Source organism: Mastigoproctus giganteus, chromosome 13, assembly GCF_048544385.1.
Source record: "Mastigoproctus giganteus isolate SK-2022 chromosome 13, ASM4854438v1, whole genome shotgun sequence".
NCBI lineage: Eukaryota > Metazoa > Arthropoda > Arachnida > Uropygi > Thelyphonidae > Mastigoproctus > Mastigoproctus giganteus.
The window spans coordinates 106,362,643-106,382,790 of NC_143587.1; the positions used below are offsets into that span (position 1 = coordinate 106,362,643).

General features: G+C 37.8%; 1 protein-coding gene across 4 annotated transcripts in view; it reads left to right on the forward strand.

The window, feature by feature from the left end:
• Window positions 1–20,148, forward strand: part of pns (DENN domain containing pinstripe) — a 371,641-nt gene that overhangs the window by 13,653 nt on the left and 337,840 nt on the right. For all 4 annotated transcript variants that reach the window (XM_090388148.1, XM_090388147.1, XM_090388145.1 and 1 more), the window contains exon 2: window positions 14,055–14,164. In XM_090388148.1, the coding sequence (XP_090244274.1) occupies window positions 14,055–14,164 (110 nt within the window). The remainder of the gene's footprint in view (window positions 1–14,054; window positions 14,165–20,148) is intronic.

The window sequence follows — 20,148 nt, forward strand, 5'->3', positions numbered from 1 at the left end:
TGGCAACAGCATGTACTATCCCAGAAAGGTCTGCAAACATTTCACAAGTTGCATTTCTTTAGGCTGTGATGCGTTGGAGAATAGCCCCCTTTGGTTCTCCCTCTAGCCACAACACTCCCATTACTTTGTCACGTTGCTTTGCTGCTCTACTCTGGGGCATGATTTCCATTTAAATAGGATTTAATTAATTAACAGTGAAAATTAATAAGGTTAATAAATTTAATTGATAAATTTACTATACTATACTTGACCAAACAATACTATGCTAATGCAGTAAATTATCGGATGCAACAGTTGTTTCCCTATCAGTGTTACTGTTAGTCTTCACATACTCTAATACTTCTATGTGCAGTGCATTTTGGATATCACAAAACGGGGTCAGAGGGTGAAGTGAGTCATTACAGACCTGTAAGCTTGACTTCTGTTCCAGGAAAAATAATGGAGTCACTGGTTAAAGAAGTTTACGGAAATTTGCAGGATCATGTAGTCAGGAACAGTTATATAGCAGTTACAGCTTGGATTTGTTAAGGTGTGATCTTGTCTGAGCATTCTGATTAGATACTATGATGCATTTAAAAAATTAACTGGATGCAAAAAAATAATTTTGACATCATAAACTTAGATTCCAGATAAACTTTTGATACTGTTGCTTGTAAAAGATTGCTGTACAAATTTGTAGTGTGGCATTAGGGACAAGTTACTGCTAGCTGTGAAATAATCTCCTTTATGTTTGGATGAATTATCATTACACCTAGCTTTATGTGCTGATGAGGTAACAGTACTTTGTTTTGATCTACTAGTGGCTTGTCTGTATTGTTCTTTCAACCAGATGTCAGAGACCGTTGTGGTGGTCACACGTTCCTTTCAAGTGTTCACTTCCTTCTTGATTATCCCATTTTCACAGGAAGCAATCATTTTTGTGTAACCAAGTTGTTGAGTAGTAGGTCAATAACTTAAACCTCCATGCATTAGCAAGCTATGATCCTTATACTGAATGTTTTCCAAAGGAAGCTTAATAGTTTTGTAGTTTTCTTTTAAGTATGCTGAATGGACTACAGGAACGGATGCATACTTGTATCTATCACAAAGGAGAACTCCTTTGAGGCTTTCCTTTGATGAGTCAGAAAATAGCCTCCACTCTCTTGGTTAGTAGAAAATTCCAAAAAAGTTCATGACTACTGGAATATGATTGAATGTCATTTGTCCTTCTTTGGAAAATTTGGGAGGCACTTCTTTTTCATAATGTCCATACCACGAGATGATTTCCTGGGGCTAGCAGATTATTGGATCCTTTGGGTAGATTTAAATCTCTCATAACATCATTGAGCTCACTTTGTGGTCCGTATTTGAGAATTTCTTCATCGCAGTAGTTTGTCATCCTCTAGATAAGTGTTTCTCTGCATTTTTGGCTCCACGGACCTCTAATGATGTTCCCATATTTCTGTGAACTCCACTTTTGTAAATAATACAAAAACATTGGCAACAGCAGTAGTGTTTGTTTTTTAACTTTGGTGATTTCACTGGAACTGGTGTGTACAACATTCCCCATAAATGTTTTTTGATTAGATATTGAAGTACCTATATATCAAAGTGAAATATTTCTGTGTTAATTTGCTTTACAAAAGAAGGAAAACCTGAAATCTAATTGAACTTCTGTATTTTGAATTTAAGTAAATGGAGCTAAAACTCCCAATAAAATATATATACTATCATTGAATTATATTAAATAAAATTAAATTATAATGAGATAAGTAAATAAATAGTTGAGCATTCATTAGAGGCAGCGACATGCAATTCCTCCATATGAAGCTGAAATACATCCAATATGTTAAATTAAATAAAATAAAATATAAGCCAGTAGTATGGCAAAAACTATAGAGCGAAAATTAACATAAAAATAACCCAAATAAACAATCAAACTAAAAGAAAGAATAGATATAAATAGTAGCCCGTAAACCCTTGTATAATTTCGAACTTTTAATCCAATTAAAACTATACAAAATTTAGACTAATGCCAATTATTTATTAATTTAGCGGTACCCCCCAGAGGTACCAGTTCCGAAAGACGTGAAATATCACCAAAAGAGGGTTAAAGGAACTACCAGACAATAACAAAATCAAAATAAAAAATAAAATAGACTGACCATCATGCCCCATATCGACAGAGGACCACGAGGCCAATAATGGTCATGGAATTTTTTATTTTAATTTTGTTCTTGTCTGGTAGTTCCTTTAACCCTCTTTTGGTGGATACGGAGGATGTGGAAAGGTCCGGGAATGACCACCGCATATCCCGGAGCAATATGGCCTTAGTTGCTAATGCTCCTAAAAACCAAATAACTAACTAACTAACTAACTAACTTGTTCTGTGATATCTTCCATCTTCAGTATTTGATTTACAGTGTTACACAGTGGAAATTCTTTAATTTCTTTGCATAAGGTTCCCCAAAAAGTTTGGCACAGACATCTACCATACAAGGCTCAATTAAATCTTCTGCAATAAAGGGCTTCTTGGCTTTTGCAATATGCAGTGTTACTATGATTTTACAAGGAAATTGTTTGTCCCTAATCAGGGTATAAAAGTATTTCTGCACCTTGGGCAGAAAGATTTTTTGGCAGCATTTACTAAGGATATATATTTCCTCATTGTTACTCTGTTTTTGGTGCCCTTAAAGAATGGTGTCCCCGGCAAGAACCCTACTAGCCTATACCTTAATCCAGCACTGTCCCTAATTTAGGTTTAAGTCTCCTGCTGCCTTTTTAAAGCATGGAATTGCTTAAAAAATAATCAGTGGGTTTATTTTTCAACCCATGATGTTTTCCTTCTAAGTGACGGACTAGTTTCGCAGGGTTCATTGCTTCGTTTGATAATATATCACCACAAAGCACACACTGGGCTTTACAGCTCCAAGTTCAAGGCAACTAAAACCATATTGAATGTACATTGAATCATTTTTGTTTTTTGAACATATCTGATGAACTTTTGGAAGGCTCGTCGATCTTTTTTTTTATGGCTGCGCTTACAGTACCATTAGAAGTATTTGTAAGGGTTCTGTCAGTATAAGCTTGGCAGTGGTGGCTTTGAAGTCAACACAAAATCAAAGAACATTCTTTGCTTACTCATTATGGAAGAGGGGTTACTGAAAAATAATTATGCAAATGAAAATAATAAAATAATATAAATAATTATGCAGCATTTATATAAATACATAAAATAAGGGGTGGAACTCGACCCAATTTTAATGTTATGATTAAAATATTGCTGAAGATTATGTTGATCCTTGATCACACGAACTGTGACAAACCGATACGTTCAATAGATTGTATTGAATAGACTATTCTACTTTTGGGGAGCAAAGTAAAACTGACTTGTTGCAAATCATTTTTTCTTTTGAGTTTGAATACTGGTTGAGGGTTTAAATAGAATGGAAAAATATGAACAATGTGTCTGTGTCAAGGATGGAGAATTTGATGGCCCACAGCAACAACGGGATAAAATGAACATATATGCAACTATTAGAATTTGTGATACTTATATGCAACTATTAGAATTTGTGATACTTATATGCAAAGACTACTTTGTACTCAAAGCTAATGAGCACAAAGACTCATTATCAGGAACAGACAATCTGGTAATATAAACTGTGCTATTTACCATGAACTCAATCTTGCGAGGAACGAACTGATCTTCTGCTTTCTTTCTCCAATTAGGAAGTTTCAGAAAATGCCAAGACAGATGTGAGGTAAACTTGCAGGCCCCCTAAATGTAAGGCTGAGAAACACCGCTCTAGATCAAAAATGCTAGATTTGGGATGTGATTGCATACATTCAAGAACAGTTGGTGGAGTAATTCGTGCTCATGGATTCCATAAATGCAGAAGGCTATAATGCATAAAACAACCAAAGCATTGTGTACCCCAACAACATTACTTTAACCAGTACCTTGCTGCATTAATGGAACAAAAGTAATAATTATTAATGATTCTGAGGTTCCTTCTGCACCATGGGAATGGCAAATGTCATGGTCTTCTTTTTACCACATTTCTATAATCGCAAGCCCTCCACACATGTATGGCATACTTGTTTGTTGGTGGGGAGAACCAACATTTGTCCTGGTCATTTAATTTAATTCTAAAATATGTAGTATATATATATATATATATATTTCAAAAATGATGTTGTATTCTGCCTTTGTTTTGCCACAACATAGTTATTGCAAATGTAACAAAATATATTTGGATTGTTAACAGAACCATGAGTTGCAATTGCCAAACACAGAATATTAAACTCATGTTAGAAGCAAATACTAGCTACCATGATTGAACCAGAAAACAACTGAAATCGGAAGAAACTTCAAGATATAGCATTAATAGAGCATACGATGCAGCATCAGCCAAAAAAAAAAAAAAAAAAAAAGCTCAGATTTCACTCCTTTCGTTCCAAATACCTGTCCGGCTCAGCCTTAAATTTATTTAGGCTATCAACTTCCACAACAAAAGATGGAAGTCTCTTCCACCAATCAACTACCCGCTGGCTAGAGGCAAATTTCTGCACATCTATCCTACAACTGTCTTTCTCAATTTGAATTTATGCCCTCTGAGCAAGAGGAAGAGTCCCGTCAGCATTGAGCATGCTCAAACCATTCAAGGCTTTATACACCTCTATCAGATCACCTTGCAGGTGCCTAGTCTCCAAACACTATTATCTGCAAAATTTAAGCCTTTCTTCATAAGAGCAACTCTTTGTTCCATTCACTAATCTTGTTGCCCTTCTCTGTACTCATTCCAACAGCTCTGCATCCTTTTTAAAATGAGGCCTCCAGACCTGTATACAGTACTCAGGGTGTGGCCTGACCATCACCTTACGCAAGGGGATAATCACCTCCTTATCCCTACTAGAAAAATTTCTATATATCATTGACAAGACACCATGAGCTACTCTTGCAGACAGTCTGCACTGCTCAGAAAACTTCATGTCTGCCTGCATAATTACCCCCAGGTACTTTTCATTCTCTACCACTGTCAGTGTAGTACCACAGAGTTGATACGTTACTCTGGTGTTACTACTTCCCATATGTAGTACTTTACATTTGTCAATGTTAAACTTCATTTGCCACCTCTCAGCCAATCTGCTGAAATTTTCTAGATCCTGTTGCAGCAGAGTACTGTCTTAGTGTTATTAACAACCCTGCCAGCCTTCATATCGTCTGCAAACTTGGACATTAAGCTGATATACCATCATCAATATCATTTATAAATACAGAAAACAACAATGGACCTAACACTGAACCTTGAGGGACTTCACTAATAACATTAGTCCACGAAGAGCAGTGTCCATTGATTACCGCTCTGTCTTCTCCCACTCGGCCATCCTTTTATCCATAGCAGCAATTTGCCGCCGATGCCGCACTGCTCCAATTTGTGTAGCAGTCTTCCATGTGCAACAGTATCAAAAGCCTTTCTAAGATCCAAATATATGATATCAAAATTATTCCTTGCATCCAGTTGCTTTGTGACTGCATCATAGTATCCAATCAATTGGTCAGACAAGACTTCATCTTAACAAACACATGCTGTGTCAGAGTTATAACTGAAGTCTTGTCTAGATGATCCTGCAGTGCTTCTTTAACCAGTGCCTCCATTAATTTCCCTGGAACAGAAGTTAAACTAACAGGTCTATAGTTACTTGTGTCACCCTTTGATCCTCCTTTGTAAATTGGGATCACATTTGCACATCTCCAGTCCATGGGTACCTCCCCTGAGTCCAAGGAAGCTCTCATGATTATGGCTAATGGTTTGCTTACTTCCTTTGCTGCTTCCTGTAATATAACTGGATAGATTCCATCCGCCCCAGGTGCCTTTCTTATGTTTATCTTCAACAATTTCTCCTCCACTTTTCTCTCAGTTATTACAAAATCATCTAGCTCACTGCCAGAATTTAGTTCACCTCTGGCATTCCCCTCCCTGAATAACTCCTCATGTGTGAATGTAGATGCAAAATACTCATTTAGTTTGTTAGCCACCTGAGCAGGATCATCAACAGTTGAACCATTGATATCCAGTAGACCAATCTGATTCATCCCCTTCCTTCTAGAGTTTACATATGTAAAGAACTCTTTGCTGTTTTTCTTTACATCCTTTGCCAAAGATTTCTCATCTGTGTTTGCCTGCCTAACCTCCTTTATGACTTGGTTACAGACCAGCTTATATCTATCATAGGCTTCCATGTCACCCATTAATTTATATGTATCCCATGGATTTTACTTCTCTGCCACATGTCTAATTAGTTCATCTGACATCCATTTAGGCCTTAACCTTGAACAATATTTTTTGGTTGGTATGTAAAAGCCCAGTAACTTCCAAAATTAATTCCTTGAATGCTTTCCATTTTGAATTTGCTGTTGGTAACATCATCAGTTGGTCCCACCGTACAGAATTTAAATACTGTCTCAGACCACTGTAGTCGCCTTTATGAAAGCAAAAACCCTTCCCTTTACCCTTGATGGTAGGTACCTCTTTGAGTAAATCCCACTTCAGCACACTGTGATCACTGCCACCTAGTGGTTCCTTTTTCTGCAGATTCTTAATGCATGAAGAATTGCTACTGATAATCAGATCAAGAGTAGTACTCCATCTAGTTGCTTCCTGAACATGTTGATGTAGAAAACAATCATCCAATAAATCCACAAAAGCCTTGCTAGCATGTGAGTGACCAACCCACAAATTCCAGTCAATATCCAGGAAATTAAAATCCCCCATTATTAAAGACTCTCTGATTTACTGGCCCACTTTATTTCCCTCTACAGTTTTTTTTATTTTACTTATTAGAATCATTTGGCCTATAACACACTCCCACTCTCAATTTTGATTTCTTGCTTATGTCACACCAAACTGACTCGACACTGCACTGTCGAGCGATGTCGACTGACTTCACTTCCTTGGATTTTGTGTTTCTTAACTAAAAGCATAACCCCTCCTCCCTTCCTATCCTGTCTATCCTTCTTGTACACATTGTACTCACCAAATTCCATTTTTGCTTCCTTATATCTGTGTGACACGTCTCTGATATCCCAACAATATCTGCCTTTGACGTTTTGACCAACACCTCAGATTTATTTACCAAATTCCTAGCATTGGTGTACATGTAAGTATACATGCACCAGTTCCAATTCTTAGCTACCATAACACAACCCATGTGTTTCCTTGTACCACAATGACTCCCAGCAGTCTCTGAAATTCCCTGTATCTTGTTTTCCAGGCTGCTGCTCATTCCAATAGAAGCAGTGCAAGAATCTCTTTAACCTCTTCCAGCAGCTACTGTTAATCTTCTATTATTATTATTTTTAGCCATATGGTGCAAGGAAGCCATAGGCTTATGCTGCAGCAGGCAAAAAAAAAAAAAAATCTGAATTATCCTGAGAGAGAGAGAGAGAGAGAGAGAGAGAGAGAGAGAGAGAGAGAGAATCGCCGAGAAAGAGAAGAATGATGATATCCAGCTCAGCACCTTGGGTGTGCCAAGCCCATACTCACCAGATGTGAGCCCCTGGGGGTAATATTATTAGTTGTGTATCCCCTCCAAGATAGCAGTTTTCCGACCCACCTAACACTGCCTCGATAGCTTTAGCAAATATTTATATAGCTATCGACTTGCAGGTTACAATATGTCTATACATGTTTGTCACAATGGAAGAAGTAAGAAGCACACATATTGCTTGAACGTGAAATATGTATCAAAGAAAACAATTTTTGTTGTATATAATAAAAGCTGTATGTGATTATTAAATTCTTTGGATTTTTAGAATTATTACTAAAAGTATACCCAGGTAGACTGTGAGTTTTGGAAACATTAAAATCTCTGCAGAGTTGTTGTCAGTGACTGTATTGTCAGGGAAACAGGGAATATATTGTGCAAAATGGATAGGAGGGACAGGACCATGGTATGTGTGCCAATGGCAAAAGTTGATTGATGTAGTAGAGCAGGTAGTCTTTTAAGGCACAAAAGTGATATTGTTGTACACGTTGGCACTAATAACATTAAGAGTAGGAGAATGGCTAAGTTCTCCTACTCTTATTGAAAAAAAAAGCTGCAAGTTAGGGTTGAATTTGAAAGCATCTGCAATTCTGCCCAGACATGATAGGAGGGAGTATATGATGAGAGCCTTGTCAGTCAATTCGGCTTGGGGAAAGATTGTGCAAGGCTCATGGGGTAGATTTTTCTCAGCCTATTCTGGGCTTAATAATAGGAGAGACTGCTTCTAAAGGGATGGCATACACTTAAATAGAAAGGGTGCAAGAATATTTGTTGATGCTATTGAGGCCACGTTAGGTGGGTCGGAAACTGCTACCTTTGGAAGGGGGGATACATGGACTGATAAATTTACAGCAACTGCTGGCAGAGGTTAAAGTGATTCTTGCACTGCTTCTATTGGAATGAGCAGCAGCCTGGAAAACAAAGAGTCCTGGGGATTTCAGGGACTGCTGAGGGTCATCGTGAAACAAGTAAATACATGGGCTGTGTTAGGGTAACTAAGAATATGAACACATGCATGTATACTGTAGTACTACACTGACAGTGGTAGAGAATGTTGTATCTGTGGTACTACACTGACAGTGGTAGAGAATGAAAGGGACTTGGGGGTGGTTGTGCGGGCAGATATGAAGTTCTCTGAGCAGTGCAGATGGGCTGCAAGAGTAGCTCATGGAGTATTGTCAATGATATACAGGAATTTTTCCAGCAGGGATAAGGAGGTGATTATTCCCTTGTATAAGGCAATGGTCAAGCCACACCTAGAGTACTGTATACAGGTCTGGAGGCCTCATTTCAAGAAGGATGTAGAGCTGCTGGAACGAGTACAGAAAAGGGCAACAAGATTAGTGAATGGAACAAAGGGGTGCTCTTACGAAGAAAGGCTTAAGTTTTGCAAATTACAGTGTCTGGAGACTAGGCACCAGCGAGGTGATCTGATAGAGGTGTATAAAGCCTTGAATGGTTTGAGCATGCTCAATGCTGATGGGATTCTTCCTCTAGCTCAGAATAATCACCTGAGAGGGCATAAATTCAAATTGAGGAAAGACAGATGTAGGATAGACATGCGGAAATTTGCCTTTAGCCAGCGGGTGGTTGGTTGGTGGAACAGACTTCCATCCCTTGTCGTGGAGGTTGATAGCCTAAATAAGTTTAAGGCTCAGCTGGACAGGTATTTTGAATGAACAGAGGGGTGAAGTGGAAGTGGGTTTTTTTTTTTTTTTTTTTGGCTGATGCTGCATAAGCTTGCTTTCTTGCAACAAATGCCTCTACTAATGCTAATACTTGTGTGTACACTAATGCTAGGAGTTTAGTAAATAAATCGTTGAGATATCAGAGACATGGTTTCACGCAGTTATAAGGAATGCAGAATTGGAATTATAATGAACAACTGTACAAAGAAATACTGTACCAGTAAATCAGATTGTCTTATAATGGGGGATATTAACTTCCCAGATGTTGACTGGAACTTCTGTGTTTGTCACTCACACACTAGCAAGCTTTTTTGGATTTATTGGATTATTGTTTTCTACAACAGCATGTTCGAGAGGTAACCAGAGTGGGTAATACTCTTGATCTGATTATCAGTAGTGATTATTCATGTATTAAGAATCTGCAGATAAAGGAACCACTAAGTGGCAGTGACACAGTGTGCTGATGTGGGATTTACTCAGAGTAAGTACTGTCAGGGGTAAAGGGAAGGGTTTTTGCTTTCATAAAGGTGATTACGGTGGTCTGAGACAGGTTAAAATTCTATACAGTGGGACCAACTGATGAGGTTACTAACGGCAAATTCTAAATGGGAAGCATTGAAAGAATTAATCTTGCAAGGTACTTGGCTTTTCATACCATCTAAGAAATATTTTTCAAGGTTTAGGCATAAATGGATGGCACATGAACTAATGAGATGTGTGGCAGAGAAGAAAAATGCATGCGATGCATATAAATTATCAGGTGACACAGAAACCTATTGTAGATATAAGCTGGTCTGTAATCAAGTCACAAAGGAGATAAAGCAGATTACGAGAAATCAAGAGTTTTCTACTTAAGTAAACTCTAGAAGGAAGAAGGTGATTCAGATTGGTCCACTTGATATTGATGGTTTCACTGTTGAGGATTCTGCCGAGGTGGGTGACAAACTGAATGAGTATTTTGCATCTACATTCACACATAAAGAGTTGTGTGAATGGGGAATGCCAGAAGTTTATCAAACTCTGGCAGGGAGCTAAATGATTTTGTAATAACTGAGAACAAAGTGGAGGAGAAATTGTTGAAGTTAAGCATAAGAAAGACCTGTGGTGGATGGATCTATCCATTTATATTAAAGGAGGTAGGAAAGGAAGTAAGCAAACCTTTAGCCATAATTATGAGAGCTTCCTTGGATTCAGGGGAGGTCCCCATGGACAGGAGATGCGCAAATGTGACTCCAATTCACAAAGGTGGATTAAAGGGTGACACAAGTAGTAGTAGCAGTGGCATTTGATGTAAGAAAGCAAGTGTATGAGCTTATGCAGCATCAGCAAAAAAAAAAAAAAATTGCACCATTCCCTCCAAATGCCTGTTCAGTTCCTCCTTAAATTTATTCAACCTATCAACTTCCACAATGACAGATGGAAGTTTGTTCCAGCAATTAACCACCCGCTGGCTAAAGGCAAATTTCCGCACATCTAATCTACATCGGTCTTTTCTTAATTTGAATTTATGCCCCCTTAGGTTCGTAATCTGAACAAGTGGAAGGATCCCATCAGAATTCAGCATGATCAACCCATTCAAGGCCTTATATATCTCAATCAGATCACCGCGCAGGTGCCTAGTCTCCAGCCACTGCAATTTGCAGAACTTAAGCCTCTCTTGGTAAGAGGATCCCTTCATTCCCCTCACCAATCTTGTGTAATTACAGACCTGTTAAGTTTAACTTCTGTTCCTGGGAAATTAATGGAGGCACTGGTTCAAGAGGCATTACAGGTTCATCTAGACAAGACTGCAGTTATAGTTCAGACATAGCATGGGTTTCTTAAGGGGAAGTTTGTCTGACCAATTTGATTGGATACTTCAATGAGGTCACAAAGGAACTGGATGCAAAAAATAATTGATATCCTATACTTGAGTTTTAGGAAAGCTTTTGATACTGTTACACATGGAAGACTACCGTACAAATTGTAGCAGTATGACATTAAGATGAAATTGCTGCTATGGATAAAGAGATGGTTGAGTGAGTGAAGGCAGTGAGTGGTAATCAAGGGACACTGCTCTTTATTGACTAATGTTATTAGTGGATTCCCCCAGGGTTCGGTGTTGGGTCCATTGTTGTTTTCCGTATTTATTAATGATATTGATGTAGGTATAACAGGCTTAATGTCCAAGTTTGCAGACGACTATACAAATTTTGGCAGGATTTTTAATAATAACACTAATGACAGTATGTTACTGCAACAGGATCTAGAAAAGTTGAGTAGATGGACTGATCAGTGGCAACTGATGTTTAACATTGACAAATATAAAGTAGTGCATGTGGGTAGTAGGAACCCCAGATTAACGTATCAACTGTGTGGTACTGAGCTGGGTGGAAGAGAATGAAAAGGACCTGGTAGTAATTGTGCAGTCAGATATCAGGTTTTTTGAGCAGTGCAGACAGGCTCAGGAGTAGCTCATGGTGTCTTGTCAATGATATACAGGAATTTTTCTAGCATTGATAAGAAGGTGATTATCCCCTTGAATAAGGCAATGGCCGTGCCAAAACTTGAGTACTGTGTATGTCTGGAGGCCTCATTTTAGGAAGGATCTAGAGCTGCTAGAACGAGTACAGAGAAGGACAACAAGATTTGTGAATGGAACAAGGGGTTGCTCTTACAAAGAAAGGCTTAAGTTCTGCAAATTGTAGTATCTGGAGACTAGAACCTGCAAGGTGATCTAAATTGAAGAAAGACAATTGTAGAATAGATGTGCAGAAATGCATCGAGCCAGCAGGTGGTTGTTTGCTCGAACAAACTTCCATATGTCATAGAAGTTGACAGTTTAAATAAATTCAAGGCAGAACTAGACAAACATTTGGAGTGAATGGATGGGTGAAATGTTAAGGTTTTTTTTTTTTTTTTGCTGATGGTGTTTAAGCTTGCTTTCTTGCATCATGTGCCTCTAGTAATGCTAATGCTGTTATAGAGACTGGACAGATTGTGGGAAGATTAGTGGAGCTCCCCGGTTCACTGCTTTGTTTATTTTTACTTTCTATATTTATTAATTATACTGATGAAGGTATATGAGGCCTAATGTGTGAATTGGCAGATGATACAAAGGTTGATTGGGTGGCTAATGACAGTTATCAAGGTATGCTACTTCAAAAAGATGTAGAAAAACTTGGCAGATGGGTCGAGAAATATAAATACAGGTCTGTAGACCTCATTTTAGGTAGAATGTAGAACTGATGGAACAGGTGGAGAGAAGGGATAATAAGAGTACCCTTTTGTTTTCCTCACTAATCTTGTTAGTGAGGGGAACAAAAGGATACTCTTATTAAGAAAGCCAGTTTTTTTTACAACTGCAAATTGTGACATCTGGACAGGTTCACCTTTTTTTGCAAGATCTGATTGAGATGTTTAAGGCTTTGAATGGATTGAGTAAGCTAAATGCTGATGGCATTCTTCCCTTGCTCATGCTATTCATATGGGGATGCGTGAATTCAAAATTAGTGAATGCAGGGTAGATGTACAGAGGCTTCCTTCAGCCATCAGGTAGTTGATTGTTGGAACAAACTTCCATCTATTGATATGGAAGTGAGTACGTACTTTGAATAAATTCAAGATAGAATTAAACAAACTATTGGAGGGGATGGACAGGTGGTGATGTGGGAATTTTTTTTTTTTCCTGATGCTGTATAAGCTTGCTTTCTTGCATCATTTGTCATGTGCCACTACGAATACTAAAGGGAGTGTTTGTGCTTCACTTTTATCATAGTTAACAGAAATTTCATTTTGCTTGGTAGATAGCATCTTCTGTTGTTGCTGTAATAGCAATGTCGTCATCCACTTTAAATTCCTCAAATTCTCCAACAAAATCCATACATCCATTCAAATTCTCTTTTCCTTCAATGTTGATTATATTCATTTTTTGGACCATGTTTGTTCAATGATTTTTCTCTCCCAGGTCATTCTTTGTGAAGCAGTTGATTATTATACTTCATGTAATACTGTTGCAAGCAATTAATTTAAGAATAGCATCCAAACCACTTTTTCTTTAAATGAAATGCCTCCTATGTTCCAGATCAAGTAGCCAGGTGGGCTCTACATGCTCTCTTGAGGTTATAAATAATGCTTTCATCAGTTGTTACTTAAAACTGGTGGTGTTTGGTGATAAAAATGCATCTCCTTGTATGCTGAAGTGTCTTAGCAGAATGTGCCATGCAGGTGATCTAGGATCATCCAAGTGTTCCTTTTTTTTTTTTTTTTGAAACTATTCTTCTGCTGATTTATAATAATAAGCACTTTTATTCATAATCACACACAAGTTGGTTTTTACATTTTAAAACAGCTTGGCTTGATGAATTTCCCCAAAAGAATCAGAAATGGCCACAGGTTTGTACTGCTATCTGCATTGCATCATAATAGAATAGGGATTCTTTCTTTACTTAATTTTCAACCATTACAAGATTCTCCTTGAGCAGTAAGTATTTCATTTGGGAGCTCATTTATAATATATACTTTTCATGAAAATCAAAAATATTTTCAAGAATTGACTGTGCAGAACATAAGCAGCCTATAGCCTTTTCTTTGTCAAGTGACCCAGACTCTCCACAAACATCTCATGAAGAAATTATTCCTCTTTAAATCTTTGAAGCTGCTGTATTTGAGGTTGGAAAGTACAGAACTTTGTGATTGTGCAAATGTCATTTGATCCTTTAACAGGAATGTACCAAGCTTTATATTGACCACACAAAATAATTTAGTTTATTTCTTCTGAAATGAATTATTTTAATAATAAATGTGTACTTTTGTCTTGAAACTTTCATTGTATTGTTTTTTTTTTATTTATTTTAGGAGATCATCTTCATTGTACTCCTCTTGATAGGCCATACAGATCTAAAGTTCTTGCTCACTATCCTGAAAATGTCTTATGGAATCCTTTTGATGAAAGTGCTGTTGGCATGGTAAAAAAAAAATCTCAATTATTATATCATGAGTCATAAGTAGGTAAAATATATCTGTGGATAGTAGGAGTGGCCATAAGAGTTATCAGAGAAATTTTGATGGGCTGCACAATTATTTGGATTGTGCACCTAACAAACAAAAAACTAATTACTTGTTTTCCATTATAGCCATTTGATAAGAGGAATGTTAATGGTTTCAATTTTGTTAGCTATACATGATGCTCATTTAATATTGCACCATGCATGTTCTTGATGGCATCTGAAATTGGATGTGCAACACAGTTTTTGGGAAAGTATGTTCTGTTGTTTCTGATACAAGATTAAGGGATCCACTAGTTAAGCAGTTAAATATTATAAGTTTGTATGATATTGTTAGTTGGGATGGAAAGGGAGGGGGGACATCTGAATAGCTGCCTTGGTTGCAAAAGGATGCAAAGATTAGTAACAAGATTAATTGGCTTCACAGAAGGAAAGACCTGGTTGCAGAAGAGTGAACTATTGAATAGTTTTCATTTGCAATACCTCATCCTTGCTCTGGTGCAGCATGCATGCTTGTGATGAAAAATGTTACTGCATGGTATCTCTCTATACACTAAAAAAGTTTTCCTCTTAGTGATATTTATTTGAGCCAGTGGGAGAAGAGAGTGGAGCAATTACATCACTAAAAATTACATCACTACATAGGTAAATAATTATATTGTTGTCTTCCATTGAAAGACAACTGCCTCTATAACGTTCACCAACCCCGTGCATATGCTTCACTCTGTAATACATGACCACGCACGGTATCATTTGATGTTCCAGTTGGTGAAGGGACCCGATATAGTCTGTATATTTGTAAATAGTTTAGTATTTTGTAAATATTTTAGCCCTGCTCTTACAGATGCAACAATATTCTTCATGCATCATGGAACCCGAAGCAAAGGGCCTTTTCCTAAGTGAACACAGGTAAATAATTACATAGTGATATTTATTCCATCTTGAGAATTCCACGTGGTGGGATAGCCAATGGGAGAAGAGGGATGCTGGTCATGTGGTACAAGTGGGAGGGGCAATTATGTCACTACAAATGCACAAGTAAATAATTACATGGGTCTTTTCCTGATTAAATATCAATCATAGTGGCATAGTGTTTGGGTAAGGTGCCACCTATGGTTTCCCACTTCTGCGCCATCAGTACTCTTGTGATGAATACAGAACCTCTGTAAAAGTCAAAAGTTTTGTGCGTCATGTGTAGTTAAGTGTTGGGTTCTGTTGGTTGTGCTGGCTTCTTGGCTGCAAGGCCCCTAGTGGGACTTCACGTTGCCCACCACCACCACCACTGGGTGGTGAGCTAGGCTGTTCACAGTACTCTGGCTGCTCTCCATTAGGGTTCACCTGAGTTTCCTGATGGAGAACAAAAGGGGGAAAAGCATGAGTGAGGGAGATAGCTGAAGGATGGGAGTAAAAGGGGAGAAAGAACATCTGTGTTTCAACAGGTGTATCTTTTACGTAGAAAAGATTTGACTTACTCCATCATGCCTCTGTTTTACGTAGAAAAGCATGCATGGGGATTGGTGAGCAGGGGACAAAGTCCCCCTAGTAATATATTAATAAAATAATGAAACTTATAGACAGTTAATGAAATTTCTGAAAATAATCAAAATAATTGATTATTTTCAATTCATTTGGCAGCAATAGTGACCAAATGGAACTAATGTCCAGAACTGTGTATGTTTCGAATGAATGAGTGAAATTATTGGCCAAGTGGTAATTACTTTAGTTTTCATAACGTCAAATTGAATCCCCCCCAACTTTTCTGATTTCATGATTACCTAATTTGCACATGGTTGATTATGAAAATGCTACAATCGAAACTTTATAGCGAACCTCTTTTTAACATCCAACACATTATAACATCCTGTGTGATTGGTCCCAGCCAATTTCTCATTAACCTAATGCTATTTTGCATTCAGTATAATGACCTTGAAAATAAAAGGATTTCTTTATAACGACCATAAATTTCTCCCTCATAATCTGATTTTATACTTTTTTTATTACAATATTTGCATTTAAAAATGACAGAACTCTTCAAATATATTAAAGTAATTTCAGCCTGACTAAGAGAAATCAATTTGTTAAGAGTTCGCATGCTCTTTCCTTGCAGTGCGGTAATGAAATGAACATTGGCTAGAAGTTTATTAAGAGTGTATGTTTATTGGCTATTTGCTCCAAGAGAGTAGATAGCTTTGCCAATCATAGATAAAATTTAGGATTTTGCAAGCTAAATCTAACATTGCCAAACAAGCTAAGACTAACATTGCCAAACAGTAGGGTGCCTCCATAGCCAGGTGGTCAGGAGCAGCGGTGCATAGCACACGCTTCTTGATTAGACCGGAGTTCGGCCCGTGACTACCATATACGGAGGATGCGGAAAGGTCAGGAAATGACCACCACATATCCCCAGAGCAATATGGCAACAACCACCAGACCTGTTTGTTTGTTTGTTATTTGTTTTTTAGGAGCATTAGCAACTAAAGCTATATTGCTCTGGGGATATGCGGTGGTCATTCCCTGACCTTTCCGTATTTGGTGGGCACGGGCTTGAACCCCAGTCTAATCAAGAAGCGTGTGCTACACACTGCTGCTGCTGCTCCTATCCACCTGGCTACGGAGGCGCCTCCAGACCGGCATACAGTACTCAAGGTTTGAGCCCGTCATCACCAAATACGGAGGATGCGGAAAGGTCAGGGAATGACCACCGCATATTCCCGGAGCAATATGGCCTTAGTTGCTAATGCTCCTAAAAACCAAATAACAAGTACTCAATGTCTGGCCTGACCATTGCCTTATACAAGGGGATAATCACATCCATTTCCCTGCTAGAAAATTTCTGTATATCATTGACAAGACACCATTAGCTACTCTTGCAGCACTGCTCAGAAAACTTCATATCTGATTGTAATATTACCCCCAGTTCCTTTTCATTCTCTACCACCCTCAGTGTAGTACCACATAGTTGATGTGTTACTCTGGGTTTACTGCTACCCATATGCAGTATTTTACAGTTGCCAATGTTAAACTTCAGTTGCCACCTCTCAGCCTGTCTGCTCAACTTTTCTAGATCCTGTGCAGTAGCGTCCTGTCATTAGTGTCATTAACAACCCTTCCAACCTTTGTATCATTGCAAACTTGTCCATTAAGTCTAATATACCTTTGTCAGTATCATTAATAAGTACAGAAAACAACAATGAACCCAACACTGAACCTTGGGGACTCCACTAATAACATTAGTCAAGAAGAATAGTGACTATTGATTACCACGCTCTGCCTTCTCCCACTCAACCATCCCTTTATCCATAGCAGTAATTTGCCTCCAGTGCCACACTGCTCCAATTTGTGCAGCAGTCTTCCTTGTGCAACAGAATAAAAAGCCTTCCTAAGATCTATGTATATTTGATATGGTTTTTGCTTGCATAAAAATTCAATATTCGGCGGAAGGTAAAGAAAGCCAACATGAGAATCACGGCAAACTATGGGAAACTTACTGGACAAATTGGTTTGCCACCACTGCAGTTTCTCCCTGCATTCTTGGTGAACATATGGTGCATATTATCGGTATTAGAAGTAGAGAACGATATATTGATTGACACATGGGCATGACAGATGATAACATAGCGTTAAAATGATTCATTAATGTTATGGTGTGTGTGTGTGTGTGTGTGTGTGTGTGTGTGTATATAATATATATATAAAGAATCTTTCTTTCTTTTCCTGTTATTTCTTAACATAACATTTAAGGTTAGGTTAGGAAATGTAAGGAAACCTTTTCCTATTATTTCCTAACCTAATATTTAAGGTCAAGTTATGAAAAATAAAGAAACCATTACCTTTTTTTCCTACCCTATCCTTTAAGGATAGGGTAGGAAAGGGTAGGTTAGGAAACCTAAAAATGTACAGAGAAATCAGTATTATGATTTTTTTTAATAATGAGAAAAAACTAATCATTACATCGTATGTCATGCCTACGTGTCAATCAGTATATCATTCTCAACTTCTACTGCTGCTATTGATAACACAAACAGTCTGTTTACCGAGAATGCAGGGAATAATTGCAATAGTGGCAAACCCGTTTGTCCGGTAGTTTGCCATGGTTCCCTTGTTGGCTTTCTGTACTGTAGCCCAATATTCATTGGCACACTTGACATAGCAATATGAAGTACATAACATAAATATTCATCTTTCAATAATTATGATGACTTTGACTTTATATATTTTGTCATTGAAAAAAGGCTTTTACAAGTACAAGGCTTGCTACCAAATAGCGCAATAAACCAAACAGCATAGCTTGAAAGATTGGGAAAGGATCCTTTATTGATTGTATTTTCTATAAAAAGTGAGAATATTCTCAACTAAAGTTCTTCTGAAAGGTATTTTCTACTTCAACATATATACTAAAATGGATCAGCAAAAATTTAAACTTAAGTTTACAATTCCTGAAATCTGAAAATTTCTGATAGAATTTATCTATAAGGCAACTAATTAATGCTGAGTATTTTTTAAACTTAATTGTCTCAGCACATCTTGCTGAAAATTTTATGAGGTGGTTAGATTTTTTAAGAAGTAACTTTATACAAAACAGCTTTAATCTTCTTCGTAAAGGTGCTAACATGCTCATACAATACATTTACTTCCAGAAATCAGCCACTTAATATCTTAGTATTAGCATTAGTAGAGTCACATTGCAAGAAAGCACACTTATACAGCATCAGCAAAAAAAAATAATAATAATAATAAATAAAATAAACCTTCTCATTTCACCCATCCATCCATTTGCTACAAACATTTGTATATTTCTTCCTTGAATTTAATTAAGCTGTCAACTTCCACAACAACAGATGGAAGTTTGTTTCAGCAATCAACTACCTGCTGGCTAAAGGCAAATTTCCTCACCTCTACTCTGCAAATTGTCTTTCCTCAATTTGAATTTATGCCCCCTCAGGTGTGTAATCTGAGCTGTAGGAAGAATCCCATCAGCATTGAGCTTGCTCAAACCATTCAAGCATTATACATCTCAATCAGATGAACTCATAGGTGTTTGATCTCCAGATGCTGCAATATGCAGAACTTAAGCCTTTCTTAGTATGAGCAACCCATTGTTCCCCTCACCAATCTAATTGCCCTTCTCTGTACTTATTCCAGCAGTTCCTCATCTTTCCTAAAATGAGGCCTCCAGACCTGTATACAGCTCAAGGTGTGGCCTGACCATTGCCTTGTACAAAGGAATAATCACCTCCTTATCCCTGCTAGCAAAATTCATTGACAAGACCCCATGAGCTGTTCTGGCACCCTGTCTGCACTGTTCAGAAAACTTCTTATCTGACTGCACAATAACTTCCATGGCTTTTTCATTCTCCCCACTACCTTGAGGGTAGTACCACACAGTTGATACATTACTCTGAATTTACTGCTACCCATATGCAGTACTTTCCATTTGTCAATATTAAACTTCAGTTGCCACCTCTCAGCCCATTTGCTCAACTTTTCTAGATCCTGTGCAGTAGTGTACTGTCATTGGTGTCGTGAACAACCCTGCCAACCTTATCATTGGCAAACTTGAACATTAAGCTTGATATACCTACCTCAATATTATTGATAAATACAGTGGTCCCAACACCGAACCCTGCATGGCTCCACTAATAACTAGTCCACGACGAGTAGTGTCCATCGATTACCATTCTGTCTTCTCTCACTCGGCCAACCCTTTATCCATAGCAGCAACTTGCCCTTAATGCCATACTGCTCTAATTTGTACAGCACTCTTTTATGTGCAACAGTATCAAAAGCTTTCCTGAAATCCAAGTATATGATATCAAAATTATTTTTTGCGTCCAGTTCCTTTGTGACCACATCATAGTATCCATTCAGACAAGACTTCCCCTTAATAAACCCATGCTGGATCTGAACTATAACTGCAGTCTTGTCTAGATGAGTCTGAATACTTC